General features: G+C 40.4%; 2 protein-coding genes across 2 annotated transcripts; both read right to left on the bottom strand.

Annotated features, from left to right (window-relative positions):
- Positions 1-398: 398 nt before the first annotated feature.
- rbm24a (RNA binding motif protein 24a) lies at positions 399-10,624 on the bottom strand. The gene is made up of 4 exons (XM_061742473.1): positions 10,176-10,624; positions 8,732-8,855; positions 8,530-8,584; positions 399-3,034 (listed from the first exon to the last, which is right to left on the bottom strand). The coding sequence occupies exons 1-4, from the start codon at positions 10,341-10,343 to the stop codon at positions 2,686-2,688; spliced, it is 696 nt and encodes a 231-aa protein (XP_061598457.1). The 5' UTR covers positions 10,344-10,624; the 3' UTR covers positions 399-2,685.
- Positions 10,625-13,941: 3,317 nt separating this feature from the next.
- On the bottom strand, positions 13,942-17,783 carry stmnd1 (stathmin domain containing 1). Its single transcript, XM_061742334.1, has 5 exons — positions 17,626-17,783; positions 15,922-16,105; positions 15,711-15,835; positions 14,471-14,605; positions 13,942-14,358 (listed from the first exon to the last, which is right to left on the bottom strand). Exons 1-5 carry the CDS (start codon positions 17,686-17,688, stop codon positions 13,942-13,944), a joined length of 924 nt encoding a protein of 307 aa, XP_061598318.1. The 5' UTR covers positions 17,689-17,783.
- Positions 17,784-17,995: the final 212 nt, after the last annotated feature.

Raw genomic sequence — 17,995 nt, 5'->3', positions numbered from 1 at the left:
CATATTTGTACTGGCAATCAGATGATGTGTCCTTGGGACAGATCCAGTAGTCTGTTGCCTGTTAGGGCACATTTTCTCCTGTTTTTCCTTTCAAAAGGCCTGCTCTGGTCTGATTGGTCAGGCTAGTGGTCCAGAAATGTTGGTTTGCTGGTTAATTTGTTTGCAATTTAGGCACACTTTCTTTTTCTTTTGCAAATCATAAGACCGTTGATCTAAACAGACACATGTAAATAACACAATGAAGGAAGGGAAAACTCATCCAAAAGTACGTCATGGTAAAAATAGATTGTATGCGAGGAAAAAATAGTAATTACAGAAGAATAAACAACTCTTTGTACAATGTTCACCAAGTGCTTGACATTTAAATCAACTGACAATCAAATCAAAATTAGTGGAAAAAAAGGACACTGTGTTTTTGTTTTTTTTCAAATATATAACATTTTATTCTAATTTGAGTAAATGATGTTGAAATTCTGAAGTAAAGGTTTTAATATCAACAGGACCTTTGCACTTAAATAGCAACACTTTATAAGCCTTCATCCAGTGACAACAAAATGCTTCTCAGAAAAGGTTTTTTTTGTCATTTATTTTAATATTTCCCTTGTAAGAAAGAGTTCAAGTATAAAAATTCCCAACAGTGTAAAACAGCCCATCTGATGAATATGAAGCAAAAGAAGCACAGCTACTGAAACCTCGACGACGACTATACATTCTAGTAGAGAAAAGCAGCATATTTGCTTGTTTTTGTCAAACTTATCATTATTATTTTCTCTCATCTACACATAGAAGAGGCAGAGAACAATATGCATGCAAATGGGCCTGCAATTAAATAAAGTTCTTCCATACAAAAGGCATATAGCTAACTTTTTATCATGTTCTAAAGATTCAAAAAGATTTTAAAAAAGTACAGTGCACATAACAGTATTTTAAATAACTCCTACATGAACATTTTGGTTGAGTATGTTAATTATAATGATAATGATAATAATAATAAACTAATCAATAACTTATATATGCCTTGAGATGAGTACATAATAATATTATTAATACAGTACCGCCTCTAAGTCTCTACTCTCAGAGTGTCAACATCGTCAACCCTCAAAAATAAATATCTTAAATAGTACATTTCTCTCTTTTTTCATCTTTGTCTTCTTCCTTTCAAAGAGCAGTAAAATGTAAGGCACACAGACTAATGTAACATCATAACCGCCTCCTCTCCGTCCCACCCTGTGTTCTTGACAGACGTGAGGCAGACCAAGTGTCAGGGTGGCTTTGGTAAAAGTGTTTGCGAGTGTGTACCTGACTCTCTACAGCAGCACAGAGGTGGAAATGCTGACAGAGTCAACGCTGAATGGCCGGGGGGGTTGGGGGTGGTGGGTGGGGGGTGGGCACCGTGGGGCTCTGCGTCGGGTGGGGTTGGGGCGTAAAGTCGGTTCCCAAAGGGCTTGGCCCTGGATTAAAATTTGACAGCTCAACAAATGAGCACAAGTGATGCGTTCTTTCCAGAGTGATCCGTCTGTGTGCCGCTGGAGCGGCTCCGTCCACCCCCACCAGTGGCTGCTCTCCCCCTCTTTTCTCTTTCTCGCCATCACAGAGATACACGACTGTGCTGCCTTTGTCTTTGGCTGCTATGTGCGCAGCTCTGGATGTATACGTGTGACTGAAATGTGGAAAGGCAACAGATTTAGTGTTTCTCATTGTCTGAAGCCAACCTCTCTCCTTTTGTCAGTGCTTTTGCTTTGTTTGCCAAGTCCCCCCTTTTAGTCCAAGAGTCAAGTCAGAGCTGATGACATTTTCAGTTTTGTTTTGTGCCTTTTTCAGGTTTTCTTTTTTTTGTTCTTACTGTGATTTGTTTGCATAGGTCAAGAGGTCAAGACTGAGTTTTTTTTGTTTTGTTTTGTTTGTTTTTTTTCAAAAAAAAGGGACATTCAGCATCAGGAAGATAAAAAGGTAGTTCTTCAAATGTGTGTGACACAACGAGTTACAACTCCTTGACTTCTTGACAGAGGTCACATAATAATAATAGCAAACACACTGGAAACGGTTCCATTTCCCTGATTATCAGAAAATATTAACTTCAAAAAAATGCACTTGAAAGACAAAATGAACAAGCAGAGCCCTCAATGAGTAATAATGATAATAAATATAAATCTTACGAGGGCATTAAATAACTAAAAACACTTGTGGAACGCAACAAGAGAAAAAAGAGAGCATTTTCCTAAACTAACGTTAAAGACAGCAATAGGACTTAAAGGCTTAGTTGAAAACCTACAGTATACCAACCGCTGGGATTAGTTCCTGTATTTCTTTCTCTAGAAAGAAGTACCCTACTACAATAATAATAGTAATGATGATAATAATAATAATAATAATAATATAATAACAACAATAATAATAGTGAATAATTTTTTTTCGGCAACTCAATTTCTTTTTTTTTTTTTTGCTTTTTTGGTTGAAGCACAGCAAGTTGGAAAGTTACTGTAAAAAGTTCCCAGCCCACCATGGCCATCACTACCATCACCATCATTATTCTCATAAACTTTTTAAAGCAACTCTGCCTTGGAGGTGTTGACATGCCCACCGTTAAGGCCACTCCATCTTTCTTTTCCTTGCCTCCTTGTAATGAAACACCCGGGGCCGGGGGTCGGCGTCCTTTCTCTCCATGTCCAACAGTTGCAGTGGCTGCTATTGCATGCGGTCAGCTTGCAGCTGCTGAGCCTGGTACTGACCGAAGGCCGCGGCCGCAGCGGCGGCCGACCCCGGGGCGGCGGTGGCTAACGGCTGTGGGACTGCGTAGCCGTAGCCGGCGGTGGCCACGTAGCCCGTGGCGGCGGGGGAGGCGGCGTAGGGATACTGCTCGTAGGCCGCAGCGGCCGCTACGCTGGCTGCAGCAGAATACTGTGCGTAGGCGGCTCCAGTGTAGTCGATATAAGGAGACGAGGCGGTGGCGGGTGCAGCGGCAGCGGGCTGCACATGAGGGATGACAACACTAGGCTGAACGAAGGCCTGAGGGTACACATAGTGGGCCGGGATGCTGTTGGACAAACACACAGATGCAACAAGTCGTTTTAATTTGGCACAAAACACAGAATATGAGAGTAAAACCCCCCCCACCACCCTCCAAAAAAGAAAAAAAAACACCCCAAAACCCAACTCCATCACACTGCCAACCCAAGCACCCCCCCCCCCCCCCCCCCCCCCCCCCCCCCCCACCACCAGTCAAACACCAAAGAAATGCCTGCTAGTAGGAATTAGAACAATATAGGGTTGCCAAAATAGAAAACTTTGAACACTTGAATTACTCGACTCATCTGCTGACAAGTCTCAGTAATAGTTAGTATAGTATAGTATACCTGTCATGGGGCTTTTGGGATTATGGAGACAGAGGGACACTGGCAGAGGGAGGTGAGGTGTAAAGAAAAATAAAGCAAAAGCTTGAGTTTAGGATCCATAACCTGCAGGTCACTGGCTGGTCATGCGGCCTGCTGGAAGGCCGGCACGGCCGAGAGTGTGTGTGCGTGCGTGTGTGTGTGTGTGTGTGTGTGTGTGTGTGCTTTCAGTGCCAGGCAGTGGGTGGGGGTGCGAGCAGAGGAGATGAGCCCAGGGACGCATTGTGAAAATGTCACTGCCACTTTGACAGCTGGACAGTTTTAAAAAGGGACACTGCTGGCCATTTCCCCCTCTGTGTTGGGACAAAGAGCCAGGGAGGCAGTGGGGGGAGCTGGGACTAGGCTCTGCACTGAGAGGGATGTTTCGATTAAATAAACAGTCCTGAACAATGAGTGCATTCTGCCCTCCATGACATAGCCTTATCCTGCACCACAAACTCTATAAGGCCGGGAAACTTATGTGGACAGCAAGAATTTGACATTTTAAGGAGTGTTTCGTGGGGGAGGGAGGGGGGACTGGGCAGCCTTAATCAGCATCTGATTGAGGTGCAAATTTAAGTTTTTGATGACTTCTTCAACCGGATATGAGGAGAAGTTTCATCTTTATTGTAATGGAGTGATTAGCATCACCTCAACAGGTACTGGAGAAATTGCACACTTTGCTGCAACAGCAGAAAAGTGTCTGAACAAAGATAACTCATGTGATCTGTGGGTGTCAGACAGGCACTTTGGACTCTTTCTGAAGGCAGGATCTATCGTGGCAACCCTACTGTGAGCACTCCACCATCCAATCCAACTCACATCTCAACCAAAAACACTGGACCAGAAGAATAACAGTAAAAAGAAAAACGGCAAGGCTTTAGAGGGGAAGAAATGAGTAAGATGGCTAAATGAATCAATAAACAAATAGTCCAGCCAACTACAATTATTACACAGTAACAACAAGATGGCAGCTATAGGTGGGGGCATGTAAAGGCTGCTAGTAGAGGGGAAAACGTGTTACAAAAACACAAAACACACACACACACACACACACATATACACACACGGACTCGACCCCTTTTGTGGGCCAGTGACAATATTTGGTGTTTTCATCAGCAAAACTGTTTGTGATGCTGAAACTATCCTTTGAGGCAAAGTAGTGAAGCTCAGCGCTTCCAGGTAGTTTTTTTTTCCGGTTGATTTAACTCATTGTCTCACACTGAGCAGCATTGATATTTAAATGATGCGAAACCACGTCATTCTCAGAAAACGGAGACGAAACTGAAAATACTTTGAGATTTTCAGTAATTTGTGATAAAAGGTCTGTAATACGCTTATTTCTATTTAAACGTGCTGATTAAGACCCAGAACATTTTATAGCCTTGCTCTTGTAGATCAAACATGAAAGAGAAACTTGAGGAATGTGTATATAACACGATGATGCGAGGCCTCACAGATTCATGAGGCAGGATTTTAGCCCCCGCCAAACCAAAAAGGGGTGAATAGTCGATTCTGAAGTCAATCATTTGCATTTGTCGGTTTTGTTTGAAACAAAATCTCTTTTTACAGAGAGGTGGAGCTTTATTAATGTACAAAGGCTGGCCCCGATAAGCAGCTGCTGTCCTCCGTTGGTAAGTCATGCAGACCAAACAGAGGTCGCACCTTTACACACACAGTTGGTTTCACTTCTGTTACAATCTCTAAAGGTGGAGGACTGGCGCATGTGAGGAGCATCCATCATAGCAACCCCTACTAACTGCAATACAATGAATTCAGGCCTCCTAACTGTGAGCATGACTGCTTAAAAAGAGAAAAGCTTCAACGTTGTATTGGTGTTTTAACAAAATGTTGCCGCTAAGCTTAAATATCAATAAAAAAGACGGGGCAGAGAGAGAAGGGGGCACCACAAGTACCACAAGTACCACACACGGCACAAGTGAAGTTTCTGCTCTTGTGTAACAAAGTTCTGGTTGACTGGTTCATTGTAGCTGTCTTAAAATTCCCCTCATGGAAATAGCGATTAAATAAAAGAATCTAATCTGTCGCCGTAACTATGTTACTGGTTTATACAAATATCCTGGAACAGTTGGTTTGCCTGAATGTTCCTCTGTGTGTGTGTATTTGTCCATTTATATGTGTGTGTGTATTTGTCCATTTATGTGTGTGTGTTTCCTCTGGAGTCTCACATTCACCAAGTCCAGCAGATATCAAAGTTCAAGGCCACGTCAAGGTTATCGTCAGTCATGCATGAGTGAGGATAAGGCGTGAGAGGGGATAACTGTTGAATGCTAAATGTTTTTGTGTGTGCATCGTAAAAGTCGGATTTTATTCATAATCCTTCAACAAAAGGCATCAGGATCAAGTAAGTTTGTGTAAAACATCACAAGTTACTGTGTATGGAAGTTCACCGCTAACAGAACGCACCAGTTGCAACATTATCTAAGATTTTATCAAATCATTTAAGACTATAAATTATATCAAAGATAGACTTTCCAAATTGGTCTGAAAAGTGAAGCCAATGAGGAAGTGCATTGAAGCGCAATACCACCTTGGTAACACCAAGTTAAAGTTTTGGTAGGATATCTTTTGCTATATTTCCTGAAATTCTCTTAACACACTGAAAGCAAATAATTAATGAAATGGTAAATAACATTAATCACCTCTAGAAGTGAGACATCACATATTGCTGTTTGGTTTGAAATTAGCACAAAAAGTACCCTTCAGTTATCTAACACTGTGAAATGGTGTACTTTCTCTCTGTTATCAAATGCATCAAATATGTGAAGTGGTGTTTTTTACGCCAAAAGCATAATCTTAACCAAACACTTTTGGTACCCAAATCAAAACAAACCACGAGTGAACAAAAAAGAAATGTGAAGCAAACGGATAAAGAAATCCGATCTAACGGGACAAAGTCTTGTGATTTGCTCTGTTTAGCAGTTTTGGAAATCCTAGGATCAGAACGGGATAAATGTATAGGTTTCTCGAGTTAATCAAATGTAAATAACACGAGCTGATATCATTCTGGCCAAACCTGAGGCTTTGAGAAAAGAAACCGGCTGGGAATGTTTTTATGACTATGTCCATTTCTTTTACAGTCACTGACGTTAAGATGTGTGACATTGAGAATACTATATATATATACATATACACACACACACACACACACACACACACACACACACATATACATGTATGTATATATATATATATATAAATACGTATATGTATACATATATGTATATATGTATATATATATATATATATATATATATATATATATATATATATATATATATATATATATATATATATATATATATATATATATATATGGATTGTTGCGTGTAAACCCATGTGCTGTCACTAGTTGTGGACATCAAACACAAACCCCTAATGACATAATGACAAGGTTACGGCTTTTATTTGAAGGCAACGTACTGTAAGACCTTCCTTTGCTAACAGTTTAATCCCTTTTTTAAAGTATAATTTAATAATCCAGGCTCTTTTAGATGCGGAGCACAACAAAAAGCTCTTTACAGTTAAACTTTGATGAGTTTTTTTTTAACATCCATTGGATATTTCCATCACAAGCAAACTCAAACTGCCGAACCTCAGCATACACGAATTTGGATACTACTAGTTCTACTGCATTAAACTTCCTGATTGATTTTTTTTGCAGTTGATGCATACTTTTGACAGCAATAAACTTCTTTACATTTACACTGTGTTTCACCCCATTTAATGATGCTAAATGGACGCGAAAACACGTGCAAAGCCCATGTTTAAATGCCTACTTGACTGCTTTTATATGACAGAGAGAGAGACAGCTCCAACGCCCCCGATGCCCCCCCATACCCCCCCCATCCCTCCAAACACACACACACATGGTGGCACACACAGCTCAGAGCTTCATGCGATTGCAGCGTCAGCATTCAGGGCTTTGTGTGGCACAATGGCTGCGCTTGTTTTCCTTAACACCACGGACCCATGTGACGAAAGCTCACTGCAAGAGAATATGAGAGACAGAGACATCCAGACATTTGTTTGTGTCACACTGGAGACTTTGGTGGTGCTGAAATGAGTTTGCATGTGGACGGATAAAGACACACGCACAAACACAATAGGCTCCCGCACCCACATGTACCAGTGCGACTGGACACATGCAAACATTTGTCACAGCTCATATAGTCACAGACAGGCTTGTCATTCTCTGCTTCCAGTTTCTGATGGTGCTACAGAACCAGGAGACAGATGTTTGGGATGAAGAAGATGGAAGAAAAAAATGCAAAAAGGGGTGACAAAAGCATTGTGATTTGTGCTTTGTTGTGTAAAGAGAGAAACCCTCGAAAGATGCTACGAAAAACACACAAGCAGTGACAGATTTTGTTATTCTGGGGTAAAAAGACTGTGAATTCGGGACAAAGGGAGGTAGCACAACAACAAAACATAACTCCACGCAGAAAATTCACCACTCATTCAAACAAGACACTAAAAAAGAAAAAAAAAATAGCACATACTGTTAAACAAAATCACAAGCTAAAAGCAATGATGAAATAAACACAAAATAACACAAACGTTTACTCCTTTCTTGGAAACAAAAAGAGAAAGAACACCCCAAAAACTCAATCAATCCAAATGTTTTTTTTCCACTAAAGAAAGCACACGGTTTAGCTAACAGCACCACTTCATAACTGCACACGGAGTTCGATTCAAATGAAATGAAGAAGTCAAAGTGAAACCCACGTACATGCATCTGTAATCACCGTTTCGAGAGCTTGTTTGTGTGCGTTTGAGTCTACAGGTAATTCCCTTCTCTGATCTGTGATTACGCTCGTAGAACTATTCCTCAAACCAGCACAGTTATCTTAAGTGAGAGCGAGCCTGTCGAACCAGAGAGAGAACATTGAGTCAGGCTGCAAGTTTCCATCGTTAATCCACTCACGACACTCAAATGTAGGAGCACAGACACAGTTTTCCTTTTCTTATTTTTTTCAATAAGAAGAAAAAACAAAATCAAAAAAGGCTTTTAACTGCCTCCTTTGCTGTGACACAAAGGACCAGTTATCAAGTCATATCCTATAAGGCATTTAAACAACTTAAATAATGCTACATTACAATATTTCTCTAAAACAAATGTAGACTCATCAATCCTTACCCATAAGGCCTCTGGATGAAGGCAGGATGAATTTGGGGTACACCAAAGGTAAAACCTGCAAAACAATTTTTATCAAATTAAAAAAAAAAGAAAAAAGAAAGAAAAACACAACAGGACATACCGTGTCTGTAGAAGAATTACTCCCTAATTTGTTGTGATGTCTGACAAAAATACCTCCTTTGGGGAGAATATCTGCCTTTACCTGGCTGCATCACGCGGGGCTTCGCCCCCAGGTAGGCCAGGTTGACGTTGGCCTTCCTGCCATCGATGATTGGGTTTGGGTCCTTGCAGGCCCGGTCCGCGGCCGAGCGGTCTGCCATCGTTACCTGGCGGGAGGAGGACAAACACAGCACTGAGTCAAACCTTTAAGAGAGGCTGAGGTTTCATTTTCAGGCACACTCAACCGGTTCAGGTGTTGGTTTGTAAGCAGAACAATGGTACACATGGGTTTGTAGAGTGACACAGAGAGACAGCTGCAGGCCTGAGAGTCATCCTCTGTGTGGGATTCTCACCGTTACCATTGCAAAGCACTTGGCAGGACACCCACATTTATCACCCTCACGTGAATGCAATGAAACTTGAAAGAGAGCCCAGCAGAAATGACTTGTGATTGCTCCACTCTCAGCTCCAGAGTCATTAACTCTTGTTTTAAAACTCTTGTAAAGACACTCTTTCACCCCGTAAAACAAAAACCACATTACACACGTGTGACAGTTTGACTCAAGGTGAAGCAAGAACTTGAATACCAATCAGCCGAATGGGGGGAATAGCTACAAATTATTTATTAGTTTCGTTTCCCTTTGTGAAAAGAAACAATCAAGTACAGAAACATTTTTGTGTCCTTATGTACAAATATGGATGTGTGGAAGGTGTATGCTCTTATATTTAGATGTGTTTCATCACACATCCTGAGATACAGGCTACCGATGATGCAAGACCATATATGTTGGTTTACTATTTAAATGTAGAGGAAATGATATGACTTCATTTTCAAAGGAACAGGTGAGATTCTGTTGGACAAATGAAATACTAATATGCTGTTGAAGCTTGGCTTCACAATAAAATGTTGATTTTTATAAATGAACCCTGTTTCAAAAGTGATCAAATAAAGATTAACTGTGCTATTATTGTATTAAATATAAGTGAATCTAGTGTATGTCTGAATGAAGAGTTATTATCACACACACAAAAAAAAAACACCCTCTCAGTAACTTTAGTCTTAAAAAAAGGAGTGCCTGCATGGGAAAGTTTTGATGACAAGTCCAAGCGATGTGTTATTTCTTTTCCCCAGCGTAACACTCTCACAGATGATGAAATGGGACCGATTTGTGGAACTGCTCTGCAATATCAAGCCCCGATCCTGAGGCGTCTCTTGGCTCAGCTGTCAGGGCGCACACCAGCGCGCAACAAGTTGCGAGATCGCAACAGAAGTCAATGACACACACAAAAAAGGCGTACAAGCAGGACTTCCTTATCAAAACATACACAGCTCATGACCGAAATCAGATATATAAGCGTTATCGAGTCAGTATGTTGTGTAAGAGACCGCAACAGCTGCGCACATTAGCAGATTAAATGCGTCATGCGTAAAGTTGTTCTCATACTTCCAGCGCCAAGCTGGGGGGTGATCATTAAGTGGTACTTACAAATCCATAACCTCTTGATTTGCCGGTCTGTCTGTCGGTGATGACCACTGCTTCTTCAATCTCACCAAAAACCTCGAAATATTTCCTGAGACTTGAATCCGTGGTGTGGTAGGGAAGACCCCCAACAAAAATCTTCGTGTATGTCGTGTCCTTTTGCGTAGTGTGCATCGTTAGTGCAAAAATACAATAAATAGAATCAGTAAAAAAATAATATAGTGCAAAGTCCCCTTTATCGATAACTCTGTGTGAATGATGGGTAAAAGCAGAGATCAGCTGGAAACTTCTTCAGAGGAGAAAACAGTGAGCAAAAGTCGACAGTGGGCGAAGCCTGGAGGTAGATTGAGTCTCTCGACAGTTAAGAGGGCAGTGACATGGAGCGGATTGTCCCAAACATACCATCAGGTGCTTCCAGCTCTCCTTCTGTAACTCTGCTGTCTAACTAAATAGGTTTGGGTCCCATTCCTAAAAGCGCTGCCTCTAACTCCTCCCCGCTGCTAGTCCGTCTGTGCAGCCCGCCCACCGGCGCGCACTAAAGGCTGATTTATGGTTCCGCGTTACACCGACGCAGAGCCTACGGCGTAGGGTACGCGTCGCCGCGTACCCTACGCCGTAGGCTCTGCGTCGGTTTAACGCGGAACCATAAATCAGGCTTAACAGCTGGGGAGCAGCCACAAGGTCCAGGCAACCTGTCTTCACAGAATCAACTTTAATTAACTAACGAAAGATGGGCTGACTTCCTGTATTAGAAACACAAACCTGATGCGTCTAATCTTTCCTTTTTCACTCTGAGAAAAAAGATCTGATCAGGTTTTAGCTCTTTTTCTTTTCTTGAAAGGTTTTTTGGTAAAGGCCAGAGTGAGCAGACCAGGGGCGTCAATTGGGTATGGCAAGGTATGGCAGCCGTCACACCTTTTCTTCAAGGGAAAATGTACATGTTTGTTTTTTAAATACATTTATGAAATTACTCTGTCTATTTGTATTGATTATTCTATTACTTAATACATATAGAATAACTACAAATGCAAATCAGAACAACATGATCGATTTCACAAGTTATTACTGCAAAAACTCAAAATCTTAACAAGAATATTTGTTCTGTTTCTAGTTAAAATGGCAAATTTTTTGTCAAAAAAATCTCATTACATTTAAGAAAAGACTCAAAAACAACAATTTTCACCTGTTTCAAGTAGATTTTCACTTAAAATAAGTAGAAAAATCTGCCAATGGAACAAGATTGTTTTGCTTGTAACGAGAAGATAAATCTTGTCACACTGGCAGATTTTTCTACTTATTTCAAGTGAAAATTTACTTGAAACAGGTGAAAATGGTCAAATAACAAGTTATTTTTCTGGTAATGACTCTTGTTTTAAGTGTAATGAGATTTTTTGACTAAAAATGAGACATTTTAACTAGAAATAAGACAAATATTCCTGGTAAGATTTTGAGTTTTTGCAGTGAGCGAGACTGCATTTGAAAAAGTTCCAATTTTCTTGACCACACAGATAAGCTCCATAGACTTCTGTGATGAGTATTTGCTGGACGTGTTGATTGATACTCTAGTTAAGTTCTGTGACTGGTAACCTTGCCATACCTTAGCTTCCACTGAATTGACGCCACTGGAGCAGACAGGTGCAGCATTTAGGCTCATCTGGTGCAGTTCTTCACAATCCACCTTTGTGGGGTTTACCAGAGTCAGAAGACATCTGCAATGGAGCCTTTGATCTCCTTTAGACGCACAGATTCTTTCTTTCCAGTATTATTTAATAAATCTTATTTTTTTCGACCATAACTTATATTTTCAGTCGGAAGGCCATAAGGTCATTTAAATGGCCCAAATATGGCTGCCCCGTCTAGGGTCAATAACTTACAAAACCTTATCAACTGGGCTCAGCTCTTCAGGTTGGATAAAACAGTCAATGTCTGAGCATCAATGATTAAAATAAATGGCCTGGCACTGCCTGGGATCCCTGAATCTCCCCCCGAACTGCCAGGATGAGTAATTCAGCTCTGGTAATGTGAGAGGAAACCCTACAGTTAATCATTTATAGTGTCCGGCTCATATGAGCACCCTGCTACTGGTCCTGCATACACCTTTCCCCTTATGTCACCCTGGGACTTGACACATCTGCAGTGTGCCATATTTGCACAAAGGTATCAATTAAGTCAAGTCACTTGATGAAGTTGTAAGATATCATCTTTCATCTTTTAGTTTCATGAGACAAGGGCTTCTGTGTACCAAAGCAGATGTCAAACCATGCAGCTTTAGTTTTCTGCCTGGTAAATGATCTTGAACGTGGCCTCTGCTCTGCACGATAAAAGTGTGTCGAGGGTCTGCGGTTAATTGCCACGTCTGCCTCAGTGCAAGCTCTTGACACAGGACTCCCCATTACATGCAACCTGATGAAGTGTACTTCTGCACCGTCTCTGTTCACTTGTTGTATTATTAATGCAGCCCCCCATCCTTTAATGTCAAAGCAGATTTGTGGGGGGAAAAAAAAAGTGGAACATGTATCAAATTCCTCATTCTCAACAATTGGCGTCTGCTCAGGTTGCGTGTTCTTATTGTTCCACGTTTATGTGCAGCGTGCTGACGAGCCCGAATGCTCTTATATTTCAACAATAGGGAGGCCCCCTTTGAAAGGTTAATTTATTCCACTCATCTTTAGGCTTCATGGTCTGATGCTGCACAGGTATCAGAAATGTTCGCCTGATATGTAATGAGTAAACATTTTGCACGCAGCTGATCCCACTTAAATGAAACATACACATTTGTTCCTCAATGACACATAGAGGTAAGAAGATTAGTTAGGTAATTAATAGAAAGCTGAGTTAGGATTGTTACCTTTTCCATATTTTGATAAACGGCCACCTCAAAGGTTCAAAGGTTCCCAAAACAGCTGAATACTCACAGCTCAGTCACACCAGTACCAAGTCTTCACTACAAATAGATAAAGTTTAAATGTTTTAATGGTTCATGAGGTTAAAATTATTCTAAGTATTAAGATTTAGATAAATACCTAAGCATTCACCTCTATTGTATTTTCATACACACTACACTTTTTTGGTGAAACAAACATGCACAACCCAAACAAACATGCAGTTTATTAACTTTTATTAATAAGAGCCCAGAATTAAACATAACTTTTTACATTTCCTCACATGCTGCCATTATGTTAGGGATTACGTGTACATCTGAGTGCTGTAATACTGTAACTCACTGAAAGGATGCCATCTGGTGTCCGCCATAACAGCTGACTTCACATGCAGAATGAGTGGCAACGGTGAGGTGCTTTACATTAACATTAAAAGACATAATATAGTTGATAAACTGAATTTATCAACCATGACAAAGCATTTGCCGAGATAATTTACACCCAAATTAATTATTTTTGCTGAGCTGTTATAGAATTGTGGATCAAAGCTGCAAACAGACAGTTTTGCTCCACATACGTTACGTTGCAGCTGTGAGCTCTTTCAGTTTCTCTTTAAATATTATATACATTTGTGACATTTATAGATTTATAATAAAAAAAAATATATATATATATATATATATATATATATATATATATATATATATATATATATATATATATATATATATATATATATATATATATATATATATATATATATATATACATATATATATATATATAATAAAATTAAAATGGGGTTCTTAACTGTGCAAAAAGAAATCATTTGGCTGTCATCCTCTTTCTTGACCTCCCTGTAGCGCTGGTGAACATTTCATTCATGTCAGAAATTACAATATTTCCTCTGCAGAAAAGCTGGAATCACTGTCCACCTCTCCAGACGTTGTTAGGAGCTCGCCTGCCTTGAGCTCCTCCACCTGGGTCACGTCCTCGTCTTCTTCCTCACCATCGCCTGCACTTTCCCCGTCCTCTCCAGCTCCTGGATCACCTGCTCCTGTTACCTTGTCCTCACACTCCCTGCCGTCGCCGCCGGCCCATCTGACCCATCCTCGTCCCTCAGTGGCCTTGTGGGGGGCCGGACTGCGCTGCTCTGGAGCTGGAGATGTTTCAGGGCTGGGGGGGGACTGTAGAGCCTCCACAGGGGTGAGGAACGCATCCACATCATCCTCAGTGTTGGATATGAGAGCAGGGGTACGAACATGTACAGACTTTGTCCTTAAACCCATCTTGAAGTTCTCTTCCCCTAACTGAGAGGTTGGAAGAAACAGTGCAACAGGGAAATGAGATAAGGTGTAAGGGATGACAAAGACGTTGTGTTGGACTTACATGCTCATGAATACAAACAAATTCACACTGCACCTCGCATCTTTCCTCAACGGGACTCATCTTCTCTTCCATCTCTTCTCTGCTCCAGTGATGTTCAGCCTTTTTGGCCTTCAGTGACTCCAGTCTGGCAGGAGGCTTTTGCAGCAAACCTTCCCCGTTATCCAGCTGCTACACAGACACACATTTAGAAATCCGTTTTGAAGTGAGGAATCCCGTCAAACTGAATGCTTGACATTATCAAATACAGTACTTGAGTTGAGGGGGTATGGGGGGATGGCATCCCCCCTGAAATAAAAACGGTCAAAATCATCCCCCCTTTCCATCCCTTATGTCATTTCATCAATGAATGTGGTTTTACTGCTATTTCAACATTTAGAGTCATCACCAGAAAAATAACTTATTTGACAATTTTCACCTGTTTCCAGTAAATTTTCACTTGAATTAAGTAGAAAAATCTGCCAGTGGGACAACATTTATCTTCTCATTACAAGCAAAAAAATCTTGTTCCACTGGCAGATTTTTCTACTTATTTCAAGTGAAAATCTACTTGAAACAGGTGAAAATTGTTGTTTTTTCCAGTGATGAGTCTTGTTTTAAGTGTAATGAGATTTTTTTTCTTTTTTTACTAAAATGAGACATTTTAACTAGAAATAGGACAAATATTCTTGTTAAGATTTAGAGTTTTTGCAGTGATCCATTTTACTTATCCTGTGAAGGACAGAGTCATATTGATAAGTTCAGAAAAGTGTTTTTTATTGTTGTGTTTTGATGTATTTGATGTAAGCCCAGTGGATATTTAAAGCTTACAGAAGGCTGCATTTAACTGCTGCTATGTCATTCCTGCAGTATTTCTGCAGGTGTTTTGGTCAGTGCTATTATTTGTAGTATATTTTATTATTTGTAATCAGCACAAATTATCTGTCCCCATATGATAAAATCCACCATCCCCCCTGATTTTTTTTTTTTACAACTCGAGTACTGATCAAATATAAGAAAAATCCTCCACAGTAAATAGTAATATCGTCATATCAGGGCCATTTTATTGGCACGGGGCCTCTTTTTCTAAAGAAATGTCTGTAGATTAACACTGTACAACGAAGCTGTCTCTTCAACATGTAACCTTTCTATGTGGGTTAGAATATAATGCATGGCTCAAGAAAAGGTGGGGACAAACATTAGCCGTCAAATGAAAAATAGTGAAATTTGATTTTCAGTGGATAACCAGCTGATTATCAGTCTATTCCAGGTCGACTGGTGCAAACCAAACACCCACCATGATGCCTTCTCTGCTCTGTCCTACTGGGATGATCCCCTGACTCAGCAGCTCCTCCAGAATCTCTTTGGACTTTGGTCGCACCTGTACTGAGCTGTCCTGCTTTGGGAAGCCTGGAGCAGTAGCTGAAATAAACACACTTCAAGATGTTGAGTTTCCTCCCTGTGTTGTGAAAAGGTCTTTAGTCGGCACATTTGAGGCACACACTCACCGTCTTGTGTGTCTCTCTCCGCCTCCCTTTCTCCGATGCTCTCAGACGTTAGAGGAGGTAGTTTACTGGGCACGGCTCCAGGTAGAGTCAAGATGTCTCTGTGCTCCATCATCACGCCACTATCCGTCGTGCCCTTTGACACAGCAGAGTCTCCACGGCCACCGGTCTTACCGTCTCTCTGATCCTACCAGTGCAAAGAAAACAACTGAATGCAGAAAATACACCAGAGGACATTATGAAATACTAATGCCATTCTTTATTTAATAAATAATATGGTGTAAAATGTAATGTGTTGTTCTTTGTCTGCAGCCTAATTTGACTAAATCTTAAGAACTGATGGGTACCAGGTCCAAGCTGGGGTATAGAGTCCTCCGACCAGAAGTTCATGGATAAATGCCCTTGGGCAGGACACTGAGTTTTAGCACCTCTGGATGCACCTCATGATTGTAGAAAATATATACATATAGTGTCCATATATACTAACGAGAACTGTTTGAGTCTATTCGTGTGATGAGAAAGACTTTAAGATTTTAAAGTGCTTTTTCAAAACCAGACAAGGTTAAAAATCTGCTACATTAGTACAGAAGAAACAGTAGTTTATAATTTAATTAAAACATAGACAACATCAAGTATAAGGTATGGCAAGTTTTGGATCCTTATCTAATTCAATTCAAAAATGGTGATTTTTAAACATGCTTTATACATAAAAAATGTAGTATCTATTATTTAAGATTAAATTTACCTACTAAAATTATCTTTAATTATCTATAGTGTAAACACTGAAGTTACGGGAGTCATGAATATGTTAAATATGCCTTGCCTTATTTTAATACATATCACATAATAACATTTTTAAGGACCATTAAGCCATTTTCCATTAGGGATCACATCAGTTTCAAAACCATTATATGTAACATTACTTCTGATCACATGTGAGCATATAGATTTATTTATTTATACTGTGCTGAAATCAGAGCCACTTTTTTACTGTGCTAATGAATGGGGTGACTTTGTGATACGCTGCCGCCATGTGGACAGAAGTGGTTTGTGCTTTGTACAATTATTAAAATAATAACTGAAAAGCCTGTAGCCTGATAGATTGGGCCCACATCTAAAAAGATGTACCTCCACAGCCAATTTTCTAAAGATTTCTAGGCTACTTTTTAACTTGTGTGCTCTAGCTTTAAGGTGCTGTAATCAAATACGTTTACTGAAAAAGATTAGCAGCTGGATATATAATACTGCTCTGTTCCACAGCTTAAAACATACAAATGACATTAATTTTATTTAATAAAATAAAAAAATGATTAAGGACAACAAATAAAAGAAATAAAATAAACTTTGTATAGGTTTATTGTGCCGGTGAAAACAGAAAAAGTCTCTAGGTTTTTGGTTCTCCTCTGATGTCACAAATGTTGCCTTTACACCTGTAAAAACAGCCTGGCTACTAGTGCTGCTCAGTTTTACTTTAAACACTGGCTCACAACCTTTAACTGTATCTGTACTGTCTTGGCTGCAGTTAGCTGTGGCCTTTCCCCTTCTTTTGATGTGAAAGTCGTGTTTGTTGACCTCTTGTGCGCAGTTTTATCAGACTACCGAGGACAGCGAGCCTAATGGTTGATTTATGGTCCCGCGTTACACCGACGCAGAGACTACGCCGTAGGCTCTGCGTCGGTGTAACGCGGAACCATGAATCAGGCTTACCTCGTCCCCGCTCACTCCCTCCAACGGCTGCACCTCCGTCTCAGTTGAACTTCCGCATCCCATCTTCTCCCCAAAACAATGATGTGGAGTCAAAGTCGTGAAATTTCGGTTAAATTGCACTTCAGTGTTGTACTTTAGCCCTGAATGTATAATTTCGTGTCGTCTTGCATTCTTCCAGTCGGACACTGTTGGTCTCCAAGGGCCCGCTCCGTTGCTAGGGCCGTTGCTACAATAAATCTGACCTGGTAACAGACATGACATTATATTCATATACTCTGGCCCTTATACGTGGAACAAACTTCAAAAGTATCTAAAAAATAACCGAACTTATTCCACTGAGCGATTTTAAGTCCAGAATGAGTGCACTTGA

Source organism: Cololabis saira, chromosome 15 (assembly GCF_033807715.1).
Source record: "Cololabis saira isolate AMF1-May2022 chromosome 15, fColSai1.1, whole genome shotgun sequence".
Taxonomy (NCBI): domain Eukaryota; kingdom Metazoa; phylum Chordata; class Actinopteri; order Beloniformes; family Belonidae; genus Cololabis; species Cololabis saira.
Note: the sequence above shows the minus strand (reverse complement) of the source record. Positions and strands in the feature narration are given on the sequence as shown.